The 21137-nt window shown below is 44.3% G+C and overlaps 4 protein-coding genes across 4 annotated transcripts; 2 read left to right on the top strand and 2 right to left on the bottom strand.

Moving 5' to 3' along the window:
• Positions 1 to 933: 933 nt before the first annotated feature.
• On the bottom strand, positions 934 to 2841 carry foxj2 (forkhead box J2). Its single transcript, XM_021623014.2, has 4 exons — positions 2556 to 2841; positions 1915 to 2318; positions 1730 to 1804; positions 934 to 1484 (listed from the first exon to the last, which is right to left on the bottom strand). The coding sequence occupies exons 2-4, from the start codon at positions 2236 to 2238 to the stop codon at positions 1164 to 1166; spliced, it is 720 nt and encodes a 239-aa protein (XP_021478689.2). The 5' UTR covers positions 2239 to 2318; positions 2556 to 2841; the 3' UTR covers positions 934 to 1163.
• Positions 2842 to 4340: 1499 nt separating this feature from the next.
• Positions 4341 to 6685, bottom strand: isoc2 (isochorismatase domain containing 2). The gene is made up of 7 exons (XM_021623027.2): positions 6496 to 6685; positions 6214 to 6318; positions 5525 to 5649; positions 5207 to 5419; positions 4961 to 5031; positions 4710 to 4827; positions 4341 to 4502 (listed from the first exon to the last, which is right to left on the bottom strand). Coding segments are annotated over exons 2-7 (594 nt in total). The 5' UTR covers positions 6215 to 6318; positions 6496 to 6685; the 3' UTR covers positions 4341 to 4436.
• On the top strand, positions 6671 to 11024 carry LOC110537203 (ATG12 autophagy related 12 homolog (S. cerevisiae)). Its single transcript, XM_036968666.1, has 4 exons — positions 6671 to 6815; positions 7682 to 7818; positions 9990 to 10052; positions 10812 to 11024. Exons 1-4 carry the CDS (start codon positions 6713 to 6715, stop codon positions 10869 to 10871), a joined length of 363 nt encoding a protein of 120 aa, XP_036824561.1. The 5' UTR covers positions 6671 to 6712; the 3' UTR covers positions 10872 to 11024.
• A 1190-nt stretch (positions 11025 to 12214) lies between these two features.
• si:ch211-149k23.9 (germ cell-specific gene 1-like protein) lies at positions 12215 to 20471 on the top strand. The gene is made up of 6 exons (XM_036968647.1): positions 12215 to 13895; positions 18381 to 18563; positions 18647 to 18694; positions 19065 to 19217; positions 19401 to 19512; positions 19616 to 20471. Exons 1-6 carry the CDS (start codon positions 13700 to 13702, stop codon positions 19992 to 19994), a joined length of 1071 nt encoding a protein of 356 aa, XP_036824542.1. The 5' UTR covers positions 12215 to 13699; the 3' UTR covers positions 19995 to 20471.
• The last annotated feature ends 666 nt before the right edge of the window (positions 20472 to 21137 follow it).

Raw genomic sequence — 21137 nt, 5'->3', positions numbered from 1 at the left:
AAAGCTCTCCTTCAGAGTGTCTGTAGTACTGAACCAGTCTGCTGGCACCACTACAGAGACAAACAGAGAGAGAGGTGGTATAGGTTGTCAAAGAGTTAGTTACCGTATCATATTCACACAGTGCAGTGACAAACCTACAGGCACAGTTGAATAGGTTTTTGAAGTACTAAGGTGTTCAGGTGTGGAGTTGTTATAATCACCACTGCTGTGAGACAGTCTGTCTGCCTCAGGAGGAGGCCCGGGTGCTACAGACAGTACAGGGTGAGGGGAAAGAGGGGGGAGGGTTGGGGTGTGCAGTGGGGTACTGTCATTGGTCAACACGAATAATGGACCCACGTCCGCTACAGGGAGAGAGAGCGAGAGAGTTAAACATTCACATACACAGATTCTCTGACAGCATAGACAGATATGAATAAAAACACTCATTTAGAAAGTGAGAGAGAACGTACATTGCGAGGCCACTCTCTCCCTGACGCTTCTGCAGAGGGACTGGAAGGAGGTGTAGAGGTCTGGCAGGTTCAGATCAGAGAAGGAGAAACGGAGAAGGGGATCACAGGAGTGTGACGAGGCGTAGGTGGGGGCAACAGAAAGAGATGGGACAGAAAGAGAGGGAACAGAGAGAACGGGAACAGAAGAAGGGAGAGTTTGAGGGGAGACAGAAGAGGAGACAGTAGAGTGAGGAGCAGAAAGAGAGGGGAGAGAGTGAGGGATAGAAAGAGAGGGGAGAGAGTGAGGGACAGAAAGAGAGGGGAGAGAGTGAGGAACAGAAAGAGAGGGGAGAGAGTGAGGGATAGAAAGAGAGGGGAGAGAGTGAGGGACAGAAAGAGAGGGGAGAGAGTGAGGAACAGAAAGAGAGGGGAGAGAGTGAGGGACAGAAAGAGAGGGGAGAGAGTGAGGGACAGAAAGAGAGGGGAGAGAGTGAGGGATAGAAAGAGAGGGGAGAGAGTGAGGGACAGAAAGAGAGGGGAGAGAGTGAGGGATAGAAAGAGAAGGGAGAGTAGCAGAGGCAGTAGATGGGGAGACAGTATCATGGGGGACAGGGAGAGAGGAGACAGGGGACTGGATATAGGGTGGCCGTTGCTGTGGAACCAAGGTGATAGACAACAACAGCTTATTATTTGGTTGTAAAACCCATGATCTTTATCTATTTGTTGGGACTGAACTTACTCTACCTTGCATGGTGGGGGGGATAGTTGTTGACTGAGTTCCTGTGGCGATTCTAAATACCTATAATGGTCTGTCTGTGGAGATGCTAAAGGCCTATAATGGTCTGTCTGTGGAGATGCTAAAGGCCTATAATGGTCTGTCTGTGGCGATGCTAAAGGCCTATAATGGTCTGTCTGGGGTGAATGCTGTTTCTCTGCCTGCATCACTGAGACATTGGGGACCTGGATGGACCCCTCCTCCTCTTCCGATGGATACGGACGCTTGGTTCCTCTCAGCGGATTGGGCTCTGAGGAGCCGTCCATCATCCAATAGGAACCCTGGAAACACAAGAGGTGGAGGGTTCTCACAATTTATAAGTATTACTACAAAAGTACCAACAAGTATGAAACTGTAATATATTCAGTATATTTTGAAATATCATACTTTTATCTATTTCTAGCCTATGTATCGTATTTCACAGAATACAGTGGATTACTGAGTGCACTGGGCCCTAATGTCTTCACGTGGCAACATTGTGGCCGTTTGAAACATTCACTGTTTGAATGTTTTTAGAATGACTCACCTTCCCAGGGTCACTTTGGGGTCGAGGAACCTTCCGGAAGCATTTATTGAGGGACAGGTTATGGCGGATGGAGTTCTGGGAGGCAAAATCAGCATGAACATGTATTGCAGTAACACAATCATTTTGGATAAAGGACTTTGGATAGTTTGCACATGGAGAGTTTGGATTATTTCTGATTACTGCACCTTCCATCCCCTGGCAGATCTGCTGTAGTAGGGGAACATGTCACTGATCCACGTGTAGATGTCATTCAAACTCAACTTCCTGCTGGGGGCAGCACCTATCGCCATGGCGATGAGGGTGGCATAGCTGTGAGGGGGCTTGGCTTTGGATCCAGAGGAAGGAAAGGGGACAGGGATGGATGTAGGAAGATCACTTCTCTCTCTCCCTCTCTCTTTCTTTCTCTCCCCCTCTTCTCCTCCTCTCTCTCTTCCTGATCGCAGTGAGCTGATTCCCAGCTGGGGGAGCCAGTCTATGCTGGTTAGACTGGAGTCCAAGTTAGAAGACATGCTCTCTCTGTCAGGGCTCTGAGGGTTGGAGTAAAAGCCTGCACACACTGCAACCCTCCAGGACTAGAAGTGGCCACCTGCTGTAGAATATAACACGTATAAGAACAGTTCTATAGAACAACATTACAGTAAGACTCACCACAGTAATGCAATACTGTCGTCAGCACTGCAGTTTTAGATGGTGTTGTTTACATTTCACATGTTGTGTTTCAATGGAACTATAACACTCATAGAGACTGACTTTGTTATGTGTCTTAGCACTTCAAGTGTTTGTTTACAGGTTTCTGTTTAGCTAGGAGTAAGAGTGATTGACTTACCTCTCCCTCCTTGGTCAATGAAGGCCCCAAGGCCTCAAACACATAATATTTGATGTTCTCATCAGTTGTGCAGTATACTCAGTGTCAGGTTAGTGTTATTCCTCCCTTTTTCTTTATCTCTCGCTCTCATTCCCAATCGGTTGATCCTCACCGGCTTTCTTATAGTCTTTTCTCTTTTTGAAAGTTTCAGTCTGGAGAAAAAAATGTATAGCAGACTGCTTCCTTTTTCTCTCCCTCTATCTTCCCCTCCCTTTCAGTCTGCCCCTGAATGAGGTCATCCACTCCTCCCCCTCTGTGACATCACAGATTCTGTTCCTCCTCCTCTGAAGGGTTGTCTACACCCCTTGTCTGCTTGAGGAAGTTGCCACAGTTCTAGGATTAGATTACCAGACCTTCATTCCGTGGGGTGTTAAGAATGAAAATACAAAAGTGACCAAATTTCAGTGTCTATAGGATAATTTATGAACTTTTACCTAGTCCTCTGTCTCATCTCTCCCCTGTGGACTGTAGAAGGTGGAGTGGAAGTGTCAGAGGAAAGCCCTAAATATGGTCAACGACTCCAGCCTCCCAAGTCAGACTGTTCTCTCTGCTACCGTATGGCAAGCAGTACCGATGCACCAAGTCTGAAACCAACAGGACCCTGAACAGCCTCTACCCCAAGCTATGAGACTGCTAAATAGTTAGCTAAATACTTAACCTATAGCTACCTGGAATATATGCATTTTTGCACTAACTCTTCACTCAGCACATACACTGCTGTTACTGTTTATTATCTATCTCGTTGCCTAGTCACTATATCCCTACCTTTACCTGTATGTACATATTTACCTCAATTACCTTGTACTCCTGCACGTGGATTCAGTACTGGTACCCTGTGTATATAGTTATTATTACTCATTATGTACCTTTTGTTATTATTGTTCTACTATTTCTATTTTCTTTCTCTCTGCATTGTTGGGAAGGGCCCACAAGAAAACGTTTCACTGTTAAGTCTACACCTGCTGTTTACCAAGCAAGTGACAACAAAAATGTGATTTGGAGTAGGAAAGATGTAAGCCTACCAGCATACACCTGTAGCACGCGCTCTAGCAGATATATCTCTCTGGTCACCCCCAAAACCAATTCTTCCTTTAGCTGCCTCTACTTCCAGTTCTCTGCTGCCAATGACTGGAACCAACTACAAAAATCTCTGAAACTGGAAACACTTGTCTCCCTCACTAGCTTTAAGCACCAGCTGTCAGAGCAGCTCACAGATTACTGCACCTGTACATAGCCCATCTATAATTTAGCCCAAACAACTACCTCTTCCCGACTGTATTTATTTATTTTGCTCCTTTGCACCCCATTATTTCTATCTCTACTTTGCACATTCTTCCACTGCAAATCTACAATTTCAGTGTTTTACTTGCTGTATTGTATTTACTTCGCCACCATGGCCTTTTTTTGCCTTCACCTCCCTTATCTCACCTCATTTGCTCACATTGTATATAGACTTATTTTTCTACTGTATTATTGACTGTATGTTTGTTTTACTCCATGTGTAACTCTGTGTCGTTGTATGTGTCGAATTGCTTTGCTTTATCTTGGCCAGGTCGCAATTGTAAATGAGAACTTTTTCTCAACTTGCCTACCTGGTTAAATAAAGGTGAAATAAATCAAATAAAATACAAAAAATATACAGAGCAAAGCAAAACTCACAACAGTAATATGATGTCATCAAATGGCTTCTATATATGCTCCCTTCTCCATTTACCCCCCATTTCAAAGATGATCAACAATCAGCAGTCAGCATGGAAAACAGCAGCATGGGTTTATTTCCGTACTTGTGTTCACACAGTGTTTCAGATGATTTCACAGACAACAAGAAGGAGCTTGTCTTCTCTACAGAGAGCTGAAGAAGGCCAGCAAGGCTGTGTCAGGGGATGGCTGGACCAACAGCTTCTGGATCTATGGAAGGAAACACCATCACATGAACATTCCAGATTCATCCACTGCTGGACACTATTTACAATACATAGGCTTATACAAGAGTAACGACTTGTGTAATAACATATGTAATTACCATGTAACAGGCTGAGTGTAATCACAACACTAACAGATAAGACAATAGGCAGTGTGTGTATTCTGAAAGGTGGAGGTCACATGGTACAGTACCTCTCTAAAGTTGGGGTGTTGGGCATCTTGCACTAGCTGTAGTAGGACGGCCTCTGTGGTGGTCAGGAAGGCTCCACTCTGCCTCAACCGGGACAGGGCAAACAACCGGTCTGTCTGACTGGAGATGGAAAATAATATCTCAGCACCAGAAATGTTTAACCAGTGAAAATTTGAGCATATGTCATTGAAGAAAAACAGTATTGTCATATTGAAGAGAAATAGTAGGGAACACAGGAGGGAGTAGGGAGTACCTTCTGGATGAGACGGCATCAGCCACGATATGCACCTCCATACCCTTCTCCAGCAGGTCAAAGGTCGTGCACTAATTAGTGGGAGAAGAAAAGATAGATGAGCCCTATTTACAGTAAATTCAATTAATTATGAACTTGTTCCCAAGGGTCAATCTGAACACGGCTCTTAGATGCAGGTAGGGAAAAACTGATCACAGATCTGAGCTTAGGGACCAATTCCAGTCATATCTGACCCTGTGGTCTCACCGCGATGCAGGCCTGTGTCTCTATCCCACAGAGGATGGCTATCTTGGGATCTCCCAGGGCTTTGAGCTCCTTCTCCACTGGCTCTATCATCATGGTGAACTTGGTCTTGGCGTGGGCTGTCAGGTCCCCAGCCCCCAGCTCAGGCACCGTGGGACCCAGGCCTTTAGGGTACTGCTCTGTCACTATGGGGGGGATGCCCAGAACACGGGCTGCCTGGGGTGTGGACACACACACATTGAATTTGTATTGGCTGCTATGTGGGTGGCAACAACTTTAATTTGTAATGAGCTGTATGAATATGTGTGTGTGTGTGTGTACCTGTAGCAGTCTGGCTGCGTTGCTGACAATGTTGGTGAACTGGAAGATGTTGGGTCTGAACTTCTCCTGCATGTCACACAGTAAGAGTACTGAGCCCTTTGTTGACAGTCTGCCAATCCCTGCCACTGAGAGAGCAATGTGTAGTGAGAAAATGGAGAGAATAGAAGAGTCTAGAAGAAGTACTACATCAAAGGGGTGCTCAATGGATCAGATTCAGAGGACTGTGACAGAAAACATTTGTGACAGCAAAATCATGTTCTCAACTCTTAACATTTATTTATTCAACTCAAGTCACAGACGAGACAACAAGAGGATTCAATGAATGTAATTATTTCAATGTCATGCTGGCAGGGTAGCCTAGTGGTTAGAGTGTTGGACTAGAAACCGAATTCCCTGAGCTGACAAGGTACAAATCTGTTGTTCTGCCCCTGTTCCTAGGCCGTCATTGAAAATAAGAATTTGTTCTTAACTGACTTGCCTAGTTAAATAAATGTAAACAGTGGGTATGCTCATAGGGAACTCGTATGTCACATAGCTATAGCAGATTTAGATATTTCACTGTAATGTTTTCAATGCATGTCAACTTTAAAGGAATGCATGTCAACTTTAAAGGAATGCATGTCCAGGAATGCCTATCAAAAGAAAGTATATAAACATTAAATTGGTAAAGGCAAAATAATCAAACGTACTGTTGATAGTTGATAGTGGGGGGTCGACGTGTGGAATGGTTGAACTTGAAGGTCCAACTTTCTTCAGCTACCGGACAGTTGACACCCCCTCCTTATTAGCAAAATCTAGGAACATTTTAGATTTATGACAGAGTAAACGGGGTTACACATACAGTACACAGCCAACATTCAGCATGTGAAATAAAGGACCAAGACTGTCATATAATTAGACATTGATTGCTAGATCAAGCTGAAAAATATATTGGCTAAACAGAGACAGCGATAATTGCATTGACAACACACCTCAACAATTCACGAATAGATGGAAAAACCAAGAGATCAACTGTCAACTACGACCACTGTTCACAAATTACCCTAAAACGCCCCAATTTCCAATACACCAATCGAATGAGATGCATTGAACATTGACATTGGTTTCGGCCAATAGCATGCAGCGTTTTCCCCATAACGAGTGCGTGTCAGAATCTAGTGCACACACTCATGATAAGGACTGCTGAGGATGTCTGACAACGCAGAGTCTCCTACAGAAACGCAAAAAGATGAGCCTTCAACCCCACAACAGCCTACGGAAGACTCGGGGATGGCAGACGATAAGAAAAAAAGTAAATTATGAGCGAGTGTTTGACTCACAGTTAAAATTACAGTAAGATATCGTGCTTTCTGTTTACAAGTAAACTGACCCGGAAGAGGTTGATTGACAGTTGTCTCAGTCAATATAATTGAAACAATTTTGTGAACAGCGAATCGATGGTCAGGGATGTTCATATGTTTTAAGTAGGGCGGGCGCTGGCTGAATGGTTCACGTTTGCTTGCATTTCAAACTATGTTTACCTCTTACTTTAACACATTATACACATTTTTCTTTAAGGCTGAGACATCTTCTTTTTTCTTCTTTTCTTACTACATAGAACATGCCAAAATCCACTTTCAGACATTACGGCGTGTGTCATGGTCATGGTTATAATGATTTCACAGTCCAAGATATACGTATTTTTCCAGCTGACTATAACATAGCTGCAAACCTATGATAGTTTAGGTTGCAAAATTATGTGGCTAATACATCGATCACTAGTCACTTTAATAATGTTTACATATCACTCATCTCATATGTATATATTGCATTTTATACCATCTATTGCATCTTGCCTATGCCGCTCTGTCATTGCCCCTCCATATATTTATATGTATATATTCTTATTCCATTCCTTTACTTAGATTTGTGTGTATTAGGTAGCTGTTGTGGAATTGTTTGATTACATGTCAGATAATACATGTTAGATAATGCTGCACTGTTGGAACTAGAAGTACAAGCATTTCGCTACACTTGCAATAACATCTGCTAATCATGTGTATGTGACCAATAACAGATCAGGGTATTAACTTTAGTCTAGCAGTCTATTGTTATGCTATGCAAAATATACATGTATTCTGTCTCTCTCTCATTCTCCATTCATCCTCCTCTCCCAAGTTGATGTGTTGTTGAAGGCAGTAGGAGACACCCCCATCATGAAGACAAAGAAATGGTCGGTAGAGAAAGGGAGGACAGTGCAATCACTCTCTCAATTCATCTCTCGATTCCTCAAGATGGAGGCCAATGAACAGCTGGTGAGTTATTGTGTGCGTGCTTCTCAATAGTTGTCTCTTGCCTCCTTCCCTCCAGCTAGAGGAAGTGGACAGGTGATACCTCTGGTATATGCACCAATGAAGCAAAGATATGTTTAGAACTAACCTAAGATGGTTCATCTGTGTCGTTTTACAGTGGGAGCAAGTAAAGCCTAGCACGATCCTATAGAGTATCACAGTATGAGTCATTATACCCATAAAACCTAGCGGTCAAACAGGGAAATGGTTCCAATTGTTTTTCCACCATTCATTTTTCCCATAGGGGATTTTTAGAAACACTTAAAATAAAGGCTGTGTTTTGTGTAGGCTTACTCAAATCAAAATCAAATCAAATCAAATTGATTTATATAGCCCTTCGTACATCAGCTGATATCTCAAAGTGCTGTACAGAAACCCAGCCTAAAACCCCAAACAGCAAGCAATGCAGGTGTAGAAGCACGGTGGCTAGGAAAAACTCCCTAGAAAGGCCAAAACCTAGGAAGAAACCTAGAGAGGAACCAGGCTATGTGGGGTGGCCAGTCCTCTTCTGGCTGTGCCGGGTGGAGATTATAACAGAACATGGCCAAGATGTTCAAATGTTCATAAATGACCAGCATGGTCCAATAATAATAAGGCAGAACAGTTGAAACTGGAGCAGCAGCACGGCCAGGTGGACTGGGGACAGCAAGGAGTCATCATGTCAGGTAGTCCTGAGGCATGGTCCTAGGGCTCAGGTCCTCCGAGAGAGAGAGAGAAAGAAAGAGAGAATTAGAGAGAGCACACTTAAATTCACACCAGGACACCGAATAGGACAGGAGAAGTACTCCAGATATAACAAACTGACCCTAGCCCCCCGACACATAAACTACTGCAGCATAAATACTGGAGGCTGAGACAAGAGGGGTCAGGAGACACTGTGGCCCCATCTGAGGACACCCCCGGACAGGGCCAAACAGGAAGGATATAACCCCACCCACTTTGCCAAAGCACAGCCCCCACACCACTTACTCTGGTGTGACGTTTAGATAACCGTGTAAACTTCTCTCAGACATGGTGACTTTTATCAATATATTTGCCTGTATTTACCCCCCAACAAATGAAATGCTAATTATCTGCTAATGTGGCTATTATAAAGAACTACAAGTGCCGAATTGAGGCAAAGGTAAGAATCTCTGGAGTAATTATCTAATGTTAGCTAAATGTTGTAATTAATAAATTGGCAACATTTCTTAAAATGTACCTGTTAGCAAAGGTGCCAGCTAGAGATGACGTGCAGAAGCGTGCAGGGATTTGTAGTCTTGCAGGGTGCCTAGTCTGATGACGTGCAGAAGCGTGCAGGGATTTGTAGTCTTGCAGGGTGCCTAGTCTGATGACGTGCAGAAGCGTGCAGGGATTTGCAGTCTTGCAGGGTGCCTAGTCTGATGATGTGCAGAAGCGTGCAGGGATTTGTAGTCTTGCAGGGTGCCTAGTCTGATGACGTGCAGAAGCGTGCAGGGATTTGTAGTCTTGCAGGGTGCCTAGTCTGATGATGTGCAGAAGCGTGCAGGGATTTGCAGTCTTGCAGGGTGCCTAGTCTGATGCTAATTATCATATTTGAATCTGAGGATAAATAGAGGTGAATATATTGGTAAAAGTCACCTTGTCGGAGAGATATTGACATGGTTATCTAAGCGTCATGCCAGGGTAAGCCTACATGAAACGCAGCTCTTCATTTAAGTGTTTCTAAAAATCCCCTAAGAGAAATGAATGGTGGAAAAACGATTGAAACCAATTCCCTGTTTGACCGTTCTTAACGGATGCTTCAGCTTTATAGCCCCTGTGACATGTCTGGACTACCCCTTCTGTCTGTGACTGAGGTATGAACTGGAGAAAGCATCCTGGCCCCTTGATATGCACCCACTGTGGCCTTTGATCTGGGACCATAGTGTGTCAGCTTGTTCAATGATTCTAAACACCCATTTCTCACTCTCTCTCACTCACTCACTCTCACACACACACACACACACACACACACACACACACACACACACACACACACACACACACACACACACACACACACACACACACACACACACACACACACACACACACACACACACACACACACAATGGGCTTTATTGGCAAGTGAAATAGATAATAAACAATAAAAAAAATCTCTCTCTCCACACAGTTCATTTACGTCAACCAGTCATTCTCTCCCTCGCCTGATCAGGAAGTAGGAGTCCTGTTTGAAGTGAGTACTTTTCATTTGAAATCATTTCTGGAGGCCTTGGGAAATGCAGTTTTTCTGTTATCTACTTGTCCTGTGGTAAGTTAGTTGACCACCGGAGGGAGGTCTAAATGAGCAATTCCCTGTGAGATGGAGCTTATCTCCACAGTGACTACTGTTCCCTGGGGCCAGTACACTACTGTATGTGTTATGTCAATACAGGCCTGGAGTATTCACCAAGGATGTATATAAACCCTGGATTGCTGATGCTATGTATTAGCCATTGAGAGGCTAGTAACAAGGAAAATGTTTTTGTTTTATTTTTAAGGTTTAGATCATAATAAAATGTAAACGTATGCATTAAGGTGTCTGTAATATCATAAACAAGATTATGTGAGAAAAGATGTGAGGTGATTCTGAGAATTTGGTTACAAAATAGCCTCTAGCCCAAGGCTACCCCTTCAGTGTTTACAGATCAGAAGGAACTGTATAGATGTTTGGCAGAAGCTCCACTATTCTCATTGCAAGCCTGTATGACCGAGCCAGCATCACATATGACTTACTATCTAATTCTCTTCAGGCCTGTTAACGCTGGGGTAAAGGCTGAAGGTTTATCAGGCACAGTTCACCTGATCTAAGGGTCAGGGTGGTAGTGTCCACTTGACCCCATCTTGACCCATGGCCTTGACCGTCCCTATTAAATACCCGCTAAATACTTCAGCTGATGTTTTGTGCTCCCTTTCCTATTCTAAAAGAGTAACTCTTACCCTCTGTGTTTTTCAGTGTTTTGGCAGCGATGGGAAGCTTGTTCTACATTATTGTAAATCTCAAGCCTGGGGTTAACAGTTTTTAGCCCTTTTCAGTTCAAACGCATACACACACAATATTGTTTATACTCCTTCCTTGCCTAAACCAATGTTGTCATTGCTAATTTCTTGTTTGTTTTGCTGTACATAACCAAATGTAAATAAATCATGACTATATACAGTAAACCCACTCTGTCCCCTGTGTTGTCTCCAGACAATTATAGACATTAATAGGAAAATGTCAGGATTTGGCTTTGCACAGGGGGCATAACCTGTCCGACTAGGATACTTACACTAAATATAACCCCACACAGATTGAGATGAGTGCAACAATTCAAACACAAACACTGTAATGACATGACATGGGATGGTGCCAAGAGTGGGTGAAAGTTGAGTTGGGGTTAGTCAAGAAAGGTAGAGGGGGGTACTAGGGAGGGAGGGAGACTGATATGGGAGAAAGTACAGTAACAGATGGACTTAGAGGGATTACATGGATTTGGGATGGGTCTGTGACACAAATTCCCAAGAAAGACAGAAAAAGGAGGAGTGTGGCGGGGGACTCACACTCGTCCTGGAGCATGAGAGAGAGTGGGAAAGGAGGATAAAGAGAGAGAGGAGCATCTGGCTGGAGAGGTAAGGGTCAAAACTGCTCATTCTGACAAAGGGGTATTAGAGAGAGGACTAGTGCGGAGTACTTGGGTTAAACCCGGGATAACAAAAATACCAAAAAATGTGTGCAAAGTTATTGCTTGGTCAACATAAATGTCTCAGCAAATCGGAGAGGACTGAGAAAAATACGAAAGAGGATAGGAAGGAAAGCCTGTGACGGAGGAAAATTAATGTCAGCAAAAGATGGCAGTAGAAAGATTGCATTGTAGTGATGGATGTTGTCTCAAGAGAAAAATAGTCTTCTGTTTCTTTTGTAGTGAGGCAACGATACAGTTTCGATTTGGTGCCAAATTTCAGGCTAAGAATTAGTAGTTCCTAGAACTGAGTAAGCTGTTAAGAGTTTGACATGGAGAAAAGAATGATGTCCTTCCTGATGCGCTCTGTATGGTTGTTTATTTGTCTTGTACTGTCCAGTCCTTCCTTTCAAAAAAAGTATAAAAATTGCAACTGAAATGACTGAAAGAGAATGTTGCTGTTGGTAACTGAGGATTATAGGGAAAATCACATTTTATTGGTCGCATACACATTTTTAGCAGATGTTATTGTGGGTGTTGCGAAATGCAGGTATAGTGAAATGGCACTGGGTTTTTAACATACTGTAGGTCATTTTGTGTTTAGCATTTTTTATTGCCCATTTGTTATGCCAATGGATTTCAGTTTATTGACTGCTACAGAATGTGCTGGGTATTAAACCTGAATATAATGGGCTTTGTAAACAATACCTGCAAATCTGAAAAGTTTTTCACCAGACATAGCCGCGGGAAGTAGTTTGGGGGTGCGGGTTTTTGCCTGCGTTACAGGCTGCTATATCGGTCCGCTAATACAGAACTAGTAAAACTAGTACTATTTTGTTAAACTTTTTTTTAAATTCAGATTTTTCAGGGAGTCCTTCAGCACCGATACTTCCCACTGAGACTGACTTGAAGATTCTAGTGATATTACAGTGATCGGCAGTCATACTAACTGGTTAATCTGTCCTGTGTTAACATTGCAGGGATCGCACACAGTGTGAGAGAGAGACCAGGAGAGAGAGCCAGAGTGGGTTTCACACTAACACACCTAACACAAACAGATTAGAGCAGATTAACATGGATTATCAGAAAAACGATTTAGATCAGAGGCTTAACTAATGATTTCATCAAAAAAAGTAATCTGTACATTTTATTCCCTCCATTTTATTCCTACTCTACTTTAAGTCGTAAGGAGGATGCCGTGAGAGGTAGAGGCAGGCCAGAACCTCTTAATCAGGAAGTAGAAAGTTAATAACGTGGTACAGGTCACAGAACGGTATGGATTACTCCAGAACCATATGCAAACACACAGTGAACTCTTGGACCTGTACGACCCGTCACCCTAAGCATTACTGTGAGTAAGATATACTGTATCTGCCCTAAGATGTGATCATACGGAAAACACTTGTACGCCAAAGCAAAATGTATTCCAATAATATCTCTACATTTGATGATACGTTTTACGGCTGGATCTGATAGTATCTGTATCAAGTCTGTATAATCAAAACTCACTGTGGGACTAGAGTGAAAAGTTAGGCGACAGAGATCTAGACAGCATATCCAATAGCTCTAAAGTTTATGATGAAAGGCGGCTAGGGACTAGTGATCTATTGACTCCCATTACTGTTGAATGGTTAGAGTGAAGAGCCCTAGGGATCTATAACAGCATAAACCTAGAGTCCTGGTCGGACAGACATGTCCTCCTACCATCCCTTTCTTTTCTCTTGGTCTGACCCCTCTCCTCTGTTCATTTGTGCATTCTGTCCATCTCTTATTTTCCATCCCTCTTTTACCTTGACAGAATCTTATCCGACTCTCTCTCTTTCCCCTTCTCTCTCTATTCTTGCTTTCCCTTTGTCCCCATTTTCTAATCTTTTCTCTACGTTGTTTTTTATCTTGTCTTGTTTTTTACGCTGTTCTTTCTTTATGAAACTCTCTTTCACTGATTTCAATCTATCACCAGAACTGTCATCATCTTCTTCATCATCCTCTACATCACCAATAACAACCTCATCCTCACATACTGCTGTTGATACTTATATCCCATCTACCTCCCTTTGTCCATCTCTTTCACCATCCTCTTCTTCTCTTTCCCCTGCCTTGAGTCTCTACACACTTCCTCTCCTCCTGCCCTATCCCTCCTTCTTGACCTTCTCTTACCCTCTCCCCTCCTCCCGGTGTGGCCATGTTGGAGAACATGTCTCGTCGGTCCCGCTCCCTGCTGTCCCTGACCCTGACCACTCTGGCTCTGGCCCTGTCCATCCTGGCTCTCTGCACCTCCTACTGGTGTGAAGGGACTCACAAGGTGGTCAAGCCTCTCTGCCTGTCTCCGGTCAAGATGAGGAACTGTGGGCAGAACAACAGTGAACCCTACACCACAGGTATGCCACCTACGTAACTGTCACCTGTGTAATTGTGATGTCATTTCCTGTGGCACTCTCAACACACCCAGTTCCAAGAGTGTCACCCTAACTTATTGACCCACCTCTCACGGTGATCATATGTATATCCTGTTACTGTCATCACTAGTCAGCCCTACAGATCCTACCAGCCCTAAGCTATTATCTAAACGTTTGGATGTCCAAGGGAGTCTGAACTGCATTCATTTGGTTCAAGTACCCATCTAAGTGTTAGACAAGTAGAAGGACAGTGTTTCACAAGAATTACACAACTGTAACACCATGGTGACATCTGCCAGCCATTTATGACATGCTGTCTTCTGACTGTGTGTGTGTGTGTGTGTGTGTGTGTGTGTGTGTGTGTGTGTGTGTGTGTGTGTGTGTGTGTGTGTGTGTGTGTGTGTGTGAGAGAGAGAAAGTGTCTTCTGTATGTGTGCATGCTTGTGTGTGTTCGGTGATAGTCTGCCTTGCTCTTCATGCCCACTTGGGTTGAAACCCAATCACAACCCACATCCAAGTGCTCCCAAATGGCCAAACACCCAAAAGATGCCAGTCTGATTTTGTTTTTAACTCCAAATCAACTGTTTTCAAAGAAGTTGTCAGTTGATCATCCCAGCAGTACGTTCTGGACACTTATGTGGCCTCTTCCCCTATTCTCCCAAGGTTTATGATACTGTACATATTTCATCTAACCTTTCAAACCTGCCTCCACATCCCTCATTGAAAACAACTTTGCTCTGAGCTGTAATCTACTGGGTGTGAGGAATGCAGATGAATCCTGGGGTTTTGTTCTGTCCTCTCTGCTCCCTGGTCTGTATTGTGCATAATCCAGTGAGATTAAGATTAACACTTTATAACTCCATACATTAATCCAGTTAGAGATCTGTAGCTGCAGTGTTCAGTACGTACTGTGGCACCGCTAACCACAGCAGGAGGCTCACCTGACACACATGCTAACCACAGCAGGAGGCTCACCTGACAAACATGCTAACCACAGCAGGAGGCTCACCTGACGCACACGCTCACACTAAGCAGGAGGCTCACCTGACACACACACTCACACACAGCAGGAGGCTCACCTGACACACGCTCACACACATGCACGTGAATACACACCCACGTTCACACATATGCATGTGAATAAACAAATACACACACTTAGTAACACAGGTGGTTGATCCTGTCGGAGTTATGTTATAAATACCTTAGTGTTGTAGACAATGGGAAATAGATTTGGGAGGGAATCCATTTAGAGGGATTACATCCAATGTGAGTTTTACTACAGAGATAGGAGCGACAAGCTGACCCAGTGTCATTCCCAAGAAATGGGATGCGATTTTAATCAATCCCTACTGGGCATTCACGTCAATTCAACGTCTATTTCATTTATTTGAAATGACATGGAAACAATGTTGATTCAACCAGTGTGTGCCCAGTGGGTCACTTCTTAGAAAGGATTTATCGAAAGAATTTAGGGTTTTACTCAGAATGTTCAGTTATTTGGAAGTTAATGGTTCTGGAGCGGCAGCTAGCCTAGTGGCTAGAGCGTTGGACTAGTAACCGAAAGGTTGCAAGATTGAATCCCCGAGCAGATAAGGTTAAAATCTGTCGTTCTGCCCCTGAATAATACAGTTAACCCACTGTTCCTAGGCCGTCAATGAATATAAGAATTTGTTCTTAACTGACTTGCCTAGTTAAATAAAGATAACATTTAAAAAAGAGAGGTGAACAGAAAGATCAGATGGATACCAAGATAATATTATACTCTCTCCAGAGAGCCCAACTCAGAACCCTTACAACATAACCCTGTCCTCCCCAGAGGAAATATAATATTCTACTCTCCCCAGAGAGCCCAACTCAGAACCCTTACAACAGAACCCTGTCTCCCCAGAGGAAATATAACATTCTACTCTCCCCAGAGAGCCCAACTCAGAACCCTTACAACAGAACCCTGTCCCTCCCAGAGGAAATATAATATTCTACTCTCCCCAGAGAGCCCAACTCAGAACCCTTACAACAGAACCCTGTCCCCCCAGAGGAAATATAATATTCTACTCTCCCCAGAGAGCCAAACTCAGAACCCTTACAACAGAACCCTGTCCCCCCAGAGGAAATATAATATTCTACTCTCCCCAGAGAGCCAAACTCAGAACCCTTACAACAGAACCCTGTCCCTCCCAGAGGAAATATAATATTCTACTCTCCCCAGAGAGCCCAACTCAGAACCCTTACAACAGAACCCTGTCTCCCCAGAGGAAATATAATATTATACTCTCCCCAGAGAGCCCAACTCAGAACCCTTACAACAGAACCCTGTCCCTCCCAGAGGAAATATAATATTCTAATCTCCCCAGAGAGCCCAACTCAGAACCCATACAACAGAACCCTGTCCCTCCCAGAGGAAATATAATATTCTACTCTCCCCAGAGAGCCCAACTCAGAACCCATACAACAGAACCCTGTCCCCCCCCCAGAGGAAATATAATATTCTACTCTCCCCAGAGAGCCCAACTCAGAACCCTTACAACAGAACCCTGTCTCCCAGAGGAAATATAATATTCTACTCTCCCCAGAGAGCCCAACTCAGAACCCTTACAACAGAACCCTGTCTCCCAGAGGAAATATAATATTCTACTCTCCCCAGAGAGCCCAACTCAGAACCCTTACAACAGAACCCTGTCTCCCAGAGGAAATATAATATTCTACTCTCCCCAGAGAGCCCAACTCAGAACCCTTACAACAGAACCCTGTCTCCCAGAGGAAATATAATATTCTACTCTCCCCAGAGAGCCCAACTCAGAACCCTTACAACAGAACCCTGTCCCCCCCCCAGAGGAAATATAATATTCTACTCTCCCCAGAGAGCCCAACTCAGAACCCTTACAACAGAACCCTGTCTCCCAGAGGAAATATAATATTCTACTCTCCCCAGAGAGCCCAACTCAGAACCCTTACAACAGAACCCTGTCTCCCCAGAGGAAATATAATATTCTACTCTCCCCAGAGAGCCCAACTCAGAACCCTTACAACAGAACCCTGTCTCCCCAGAGAGCCCAACTCAGAACCCTTACAACAGAACCCTGTCCCTCCCAGAGGAAATATAATATTCTACTCTCCCCAGAGAGCCCAACTCAGAACCCATACAACAGAACCCTGTCCCTCCCAGAGGAAATATAATATTCTACTCTCCCCAGAGAGCCCAACTCAGAACCCTTACAACAGAACCCTGTCCCTCCCAGAGGAAATATAATATTCTACTCTCCCCAGAGAGCCCAACTCAGAACCCATACAACAGAACCCTGTCTCCCCAGAGGAAATATAATATTCTACTCTCCCCAGAGAGCCCAACTCAGAACCCATACAACAGAACCCTGTCTCCCTAGAGGAAATATAATATTCTACTCTCCCCAGAGAGCCCAACTCAGAACCCTTACAACAGAACCCTGTCTCCCCAGAGGAAATATAATATTCTACTCTCCCCAGAGAGCCCAACTCAGAACCCTTACAACAGAACCCTGTCCCTCCCAGAGGAAATATAATATTCTACTCTCCCCAGAGAGCCCAACTCAGAACCCATACAACAGAACCCTGTCCCCCAGAGGAAATATAATATTCTACTCTCCCCAGAGAGCCCAACTCAGAACCCTTACAACAGAACCCTGTCTCCCCAGAGGAAATATAACATTCTACTCTCCCCAGAGAGCCCAACTCAGAACCCTTACAACAGAACCCTGTCCCTCCCAGAGGAAATATAATATTCTACTCTCCCCAGAGAGCCCAACTCAGAACCCTTACAACAGAACCCTGTCCCTCCCAGAGGAAATATAATATTATACTCTCCCCAGAGAGCCCAACTCAGAACCCTTACAACAGAACCCTGTCTCCCAGAGGAAATATAATATTCTACTCTCCCCAGAGAGCCCAACTCAGAACCCTTACAACATAACCCTGTCCTCCCCAGAGGAAATATAATATTCTACTCTCCCCAGAGAGCCCAACTCAGAACCCTTACAACAGAACCCTGTCCCTCCCAGAGGAAATATAATATTCTACTCTCCCCAGAGAGCCCAACTCAGAACCCTTACAACAGAACCCTGTCCCTCCCAGAGGAAATATAATATTCTACTCTCCCCAGAGAGCCCAACTCAGAACCCATACAACAGAACCCTGTCTCCCCAGAGGAAATATAATATTCTACTCTCCCCAGAGAGCCCAACTCAGAACCCATACAACAGAACCCTGTCCCCCCAGAGGAAATATAATATTCTACTCTCCCCAGAGAGCCCAACTCAGAACCCATACAACAGAACCCTGTCTCCCCAGAGGAAATATAATATTCTACTCTCCCCAGAGAGCCCAACTCAGAACCCATACAACAGAACCCTGTCTCCCCAGAGAGCCCAACTCAGAACCTATACAACAGAACCCTGTCCCCCCAAAGGAAATGTAATATTCTACTGTCCCCAGAGAGCCCAACTCAGAACCCATACAACAGAACCCTGTCTCCCCAGAGGAGAGATGAACTGGCTAAGATCCGCCAGAGACAGCTGGACAATGCTGTCCACTACATCTGGGAGACAGGAGAGGACAAGTACACCTTCAGATACTTCCACACAGGCTTCTGGGAGAGCTGTGAGAAACACGTTGATGGTGAGAAAGGCTACAAGCACACTTTACTTTTCTCTCTCACAAAAAGTTGTAAACTGCTAATATTGTTCTAATCTTTCCTCCAGGTGAGAAGTGTCGCAGCTTTATTGAGCTGACTCCTGGCGAAACACAAGGTGTGTTCTCTCTCTCTCTCTCTCTCTCTGTCTCTCTCTCTCTCTCTCTCTATCACTCTCTCGCTTCCTCTTTGCCTGTGGTGTTTAGTTTTGCATTATGTTATTTTGAGGATGGGCTTCCCATTGATACAGTGTGTGTGTTTGGTTTTATTATCCTTGTGGGGACCAGATATGGGGAAGTTCGGACATGTGGGGACAAGGAAAAAGGCTATTTTAGGCTCAGGTTAGGTTTAGGGTTACAATTAGGGTTAGGGGGTTGAGGTTAGGGTTAGGGCTTAGGGAAAATAGGATTTTGAATGGGAATCAATTGCTTGGTCCCCACATGGATAGTAAAACAGATGTGTGTGTGTCTGTGTGTGTGTGTCTCCAGGTGTGTTGTGGCTATCGGTGATATCTGAGTTCACTTACATCGGTCTATTGGGAATGGGCTTTCTGTTGATGTGGTTGGAGTTGTTGTGTTCCCATAAGGAGATACACGCTCTCAAAATCAACGCCTATGCTGCCATCTGCACCGTACTGTCAGGTAATGCCTCTACTCCCTCCCTCCCTCCCCTGTCTTTACTGTATGAAGCACTTCTCTTGTTCATATTCTTCCATCTCCAGACTTCACCTCTTTATCTCGGTCTGCCTCCCATCCTCTAGCCAAGATGTTCAGTTAAAGAATCAATGAAACAGTAAATCAATACTTTTCTCTCTCCCCTTCCAGGTCTGATGGGGATGGTGGCCCACATGATGTACACCACAGTGTTCCAGATGACTGTCATCGTTGGCCCTAAAGACTGGAGGCCTCAGACCTGGGACTACGGCTGGTCATTCGCGTGGGTATTCATTCACACTCTTAGTAGTGAATAGTAGGGACCCTTCTTTCATAGCCCTCTCTCTCTAATGACCCCTCCCCATCTCTCTGTGGTCTCTCCTCAGCCTGGCGTGGATCTCCTTCAGCTGTTGTATGGGAGCTGCAGTCTTCACCCTCAACTCTTACACCAAGACCATCATCGAGCTACGCCACAAACAGAGGCTCCGATTGGAGGAGGCCCGCGCCGCCACCCACGCCCCTCCCTACAATGAGGTGGTTCCCGGGAGCGGGCTCTACTCTGTCAGCGGCCTATTGCAGTGCCCAGACGGGATGATTGACGTGGCGTGGGCGCCTGACGGGACTGTGATGGGGGTGGGGAACGGGGATGTACCAACTCTGGTGTTGGTAGGAGGGTGTGGGCCAGAGGGCTGTGAGGACTGTGAGAGAGAGATGGATGAGATGGAGGAGGCCATGGAGAGGGAAAGAGCTGATTCGCCTTGTTAATAAGTGATGGGTGGGGCTAAAGAGAACAGAGGAGGACTATGGGTAATGTAGTCACTTTTCAGGTACTGTATATGCACCATGAGCTCTCAAGATGGAAAGAGTAAGACCGAAAAATAGTGAGACTGAGAAAGTGGGAGGGAAATAGTTCTGACATAAGATATGAGAGATAAGGAATGCTGATATACTTCTCTTGCACTGCTTGTGGGGCAGAAGCAGCACTTGATGGACATGGGACACAGGAACTGTGTTGGCTGTAAGAGCTACAGTATCCCCTCTTTGACATTGAACAGAGATCACCTTGACATACATGGTTCGGGCTAACGCTCCTCACATTGTCATTCATTAATACAGTAGTGCCTAATGGTAAGGGATTGTTATACAGTATACATGTACACTACCGTTCTAAAGTTTGGGGTCACTTAGAAATGTCCTTGTTTTTGAAAGTAAAGCAATTTAGTTGTTCTGAGAAATGAAGGCTATTCCATGTGAAAAATTACCAAGAAACTGAAGATCTCGTACAACGCTGTGTACTACTCCCTTCACAGAACAGTGCTAACTGTCTCTAACCAGAATAGAAAGAGGAGTGGGAGGCCCCGGAGCACAACTGAACAGGAGGACAAGTACATTAGAGTGTCTAGTTTGAGAAACAGACAAGTCCTCAACTGGCAGCTTCATTAAATAGTACCCGCAAAACACCAGTCTCAACGTCAACAGTGAAGAGGCGACTCCAGGATGCTGGCCTTCTAGGCAGAGTTGCAAAGAAAAAGCCATATCTCAGACTGGCCAATACAAATAAAAGATTACAATGGGCAAAAGAACACAGACACTGGACAGAGGAACTCTGCCTAGAAGGTCAGCATCCCTGAGTCGCCTCTTCACTGTTGATGTTGAGACTGGTGTTTTGCAGGTACTATTTAATGACATTTCCAGCTATAATAGTCATTTACAACATTAACAATGTCTACACTGTATTTCTGATCAATTTGATGTTATTTTAATGGACAACAAAATGAGCTTTTCTTTCAAAAACAAGGGCATTTCTGAGTGACCCCAAACTTTAGAAGAGTAGCGTGTGTAAATGTATCCATGTTAGAAATAGTTTTACCATAAGTATCCAATACTTTCTGACCTTTGTAAATCATG

This window comes from Oncorhynchus mykiss, chromosome 3 (genome assembly GCF_013265735.2).
Source record: "Oncorhynchus mykiss isolate Arlee chromosome 3, USDA_OmykA_1.1, whole genome shotgun sequence".
In the NCBI taxonomy this organism is placed as follows: domain Eukaryota; kingdom Metazoa; phylum Chordata; class Actinopteri; order Salmoniformes; family Salmonidae; genus Oncorhynchus; species Oncorhynchus mykiss.
This window is presented reverse-complemented; position numbering and strand designations above follow the sequence as displayed.

Bases quoted from the DNA above. Each gene is read 5' to 3' on its own strand.
- foxj2 (XM_021623014.2), bottom strand. From the start codon at position 2,238: ATGTCTTCTAACTTGGACTCCAGTCTAACCAGCATAGACTGGCTCCCC. The intron at 1,805-1,914 runs GTGCAGTAATCA...TTTGCCTCCCAG, and splicing joins GATCTGCCAGGGGATGGAAG to AACTCCATCCGCCATAACCT. The intron at 1,485-1,729 runs GTGAGTCATTCT...TTGTGTTTCCAG, and splicing joins CCCAAAGTGACCCTGGGAAG to GGTTCCTATTGGATGATGGA.
- si:ch211-149k23.9 (XM_036968647.1), top strand. From the start codon at position 13,700: ATGTTGGAGAACATGTCTCGTCGGTCCCGCTCCCTGCTGTCCCTGACC. The intron at 19,218-19,400 runs GTAATGCCTCTA...CTCCCCTTCCAG, and splicing joins CATCTGCACCGTACTGTCAG to GTCTGATGGGGATGGTGGCC. The intron at 19,513-19,615 runs GTGGGTATTCAT...GTCTCTCCTCAG, and splicing joins GACTACGGCTGGTCATTCGC to CCTGGCGTGGATCTCCTTCA.
- isoc2 (XM_021623027.2), bottom strand. The intron at 5,420-5,524 runs GTACACACACAC...TCCACACCCCAG, and splicing joins ACGCAGCCAGACTGCTACAG to GCAGCCCGTGTTCTGGGCAT. The intron at 4,503-4,709 runs GTACTGTACCAT...TTCCTTCCATAG, and splicing joins AACACCCCAACTTTAGAGAG to ATCCAGAAGCTGTTGGTCCA.
- LOC110537203 (XM_036968666.1), top strand. From the start codon at position 6,713: ATGTCTGACAACGCAGAGTCTCCTACAGAAACGCAAAAAGATGAGCCT. The intron at 6,816-7,681 runs GTAAATTATGAG...TCCTCTCCCAAG, and splicing joins GGCAGACGATAAGAAAAAAA to TTGATGTGTTGTTGAAGGCA. The intron at 10,053-10,811 runs GTGAGTACTTTT...TGTGTTTTTCAG, and splicing joins AAGTAGGAGTCCTGTTTGAA to TGTTTTGGCAGCGATGGGAA.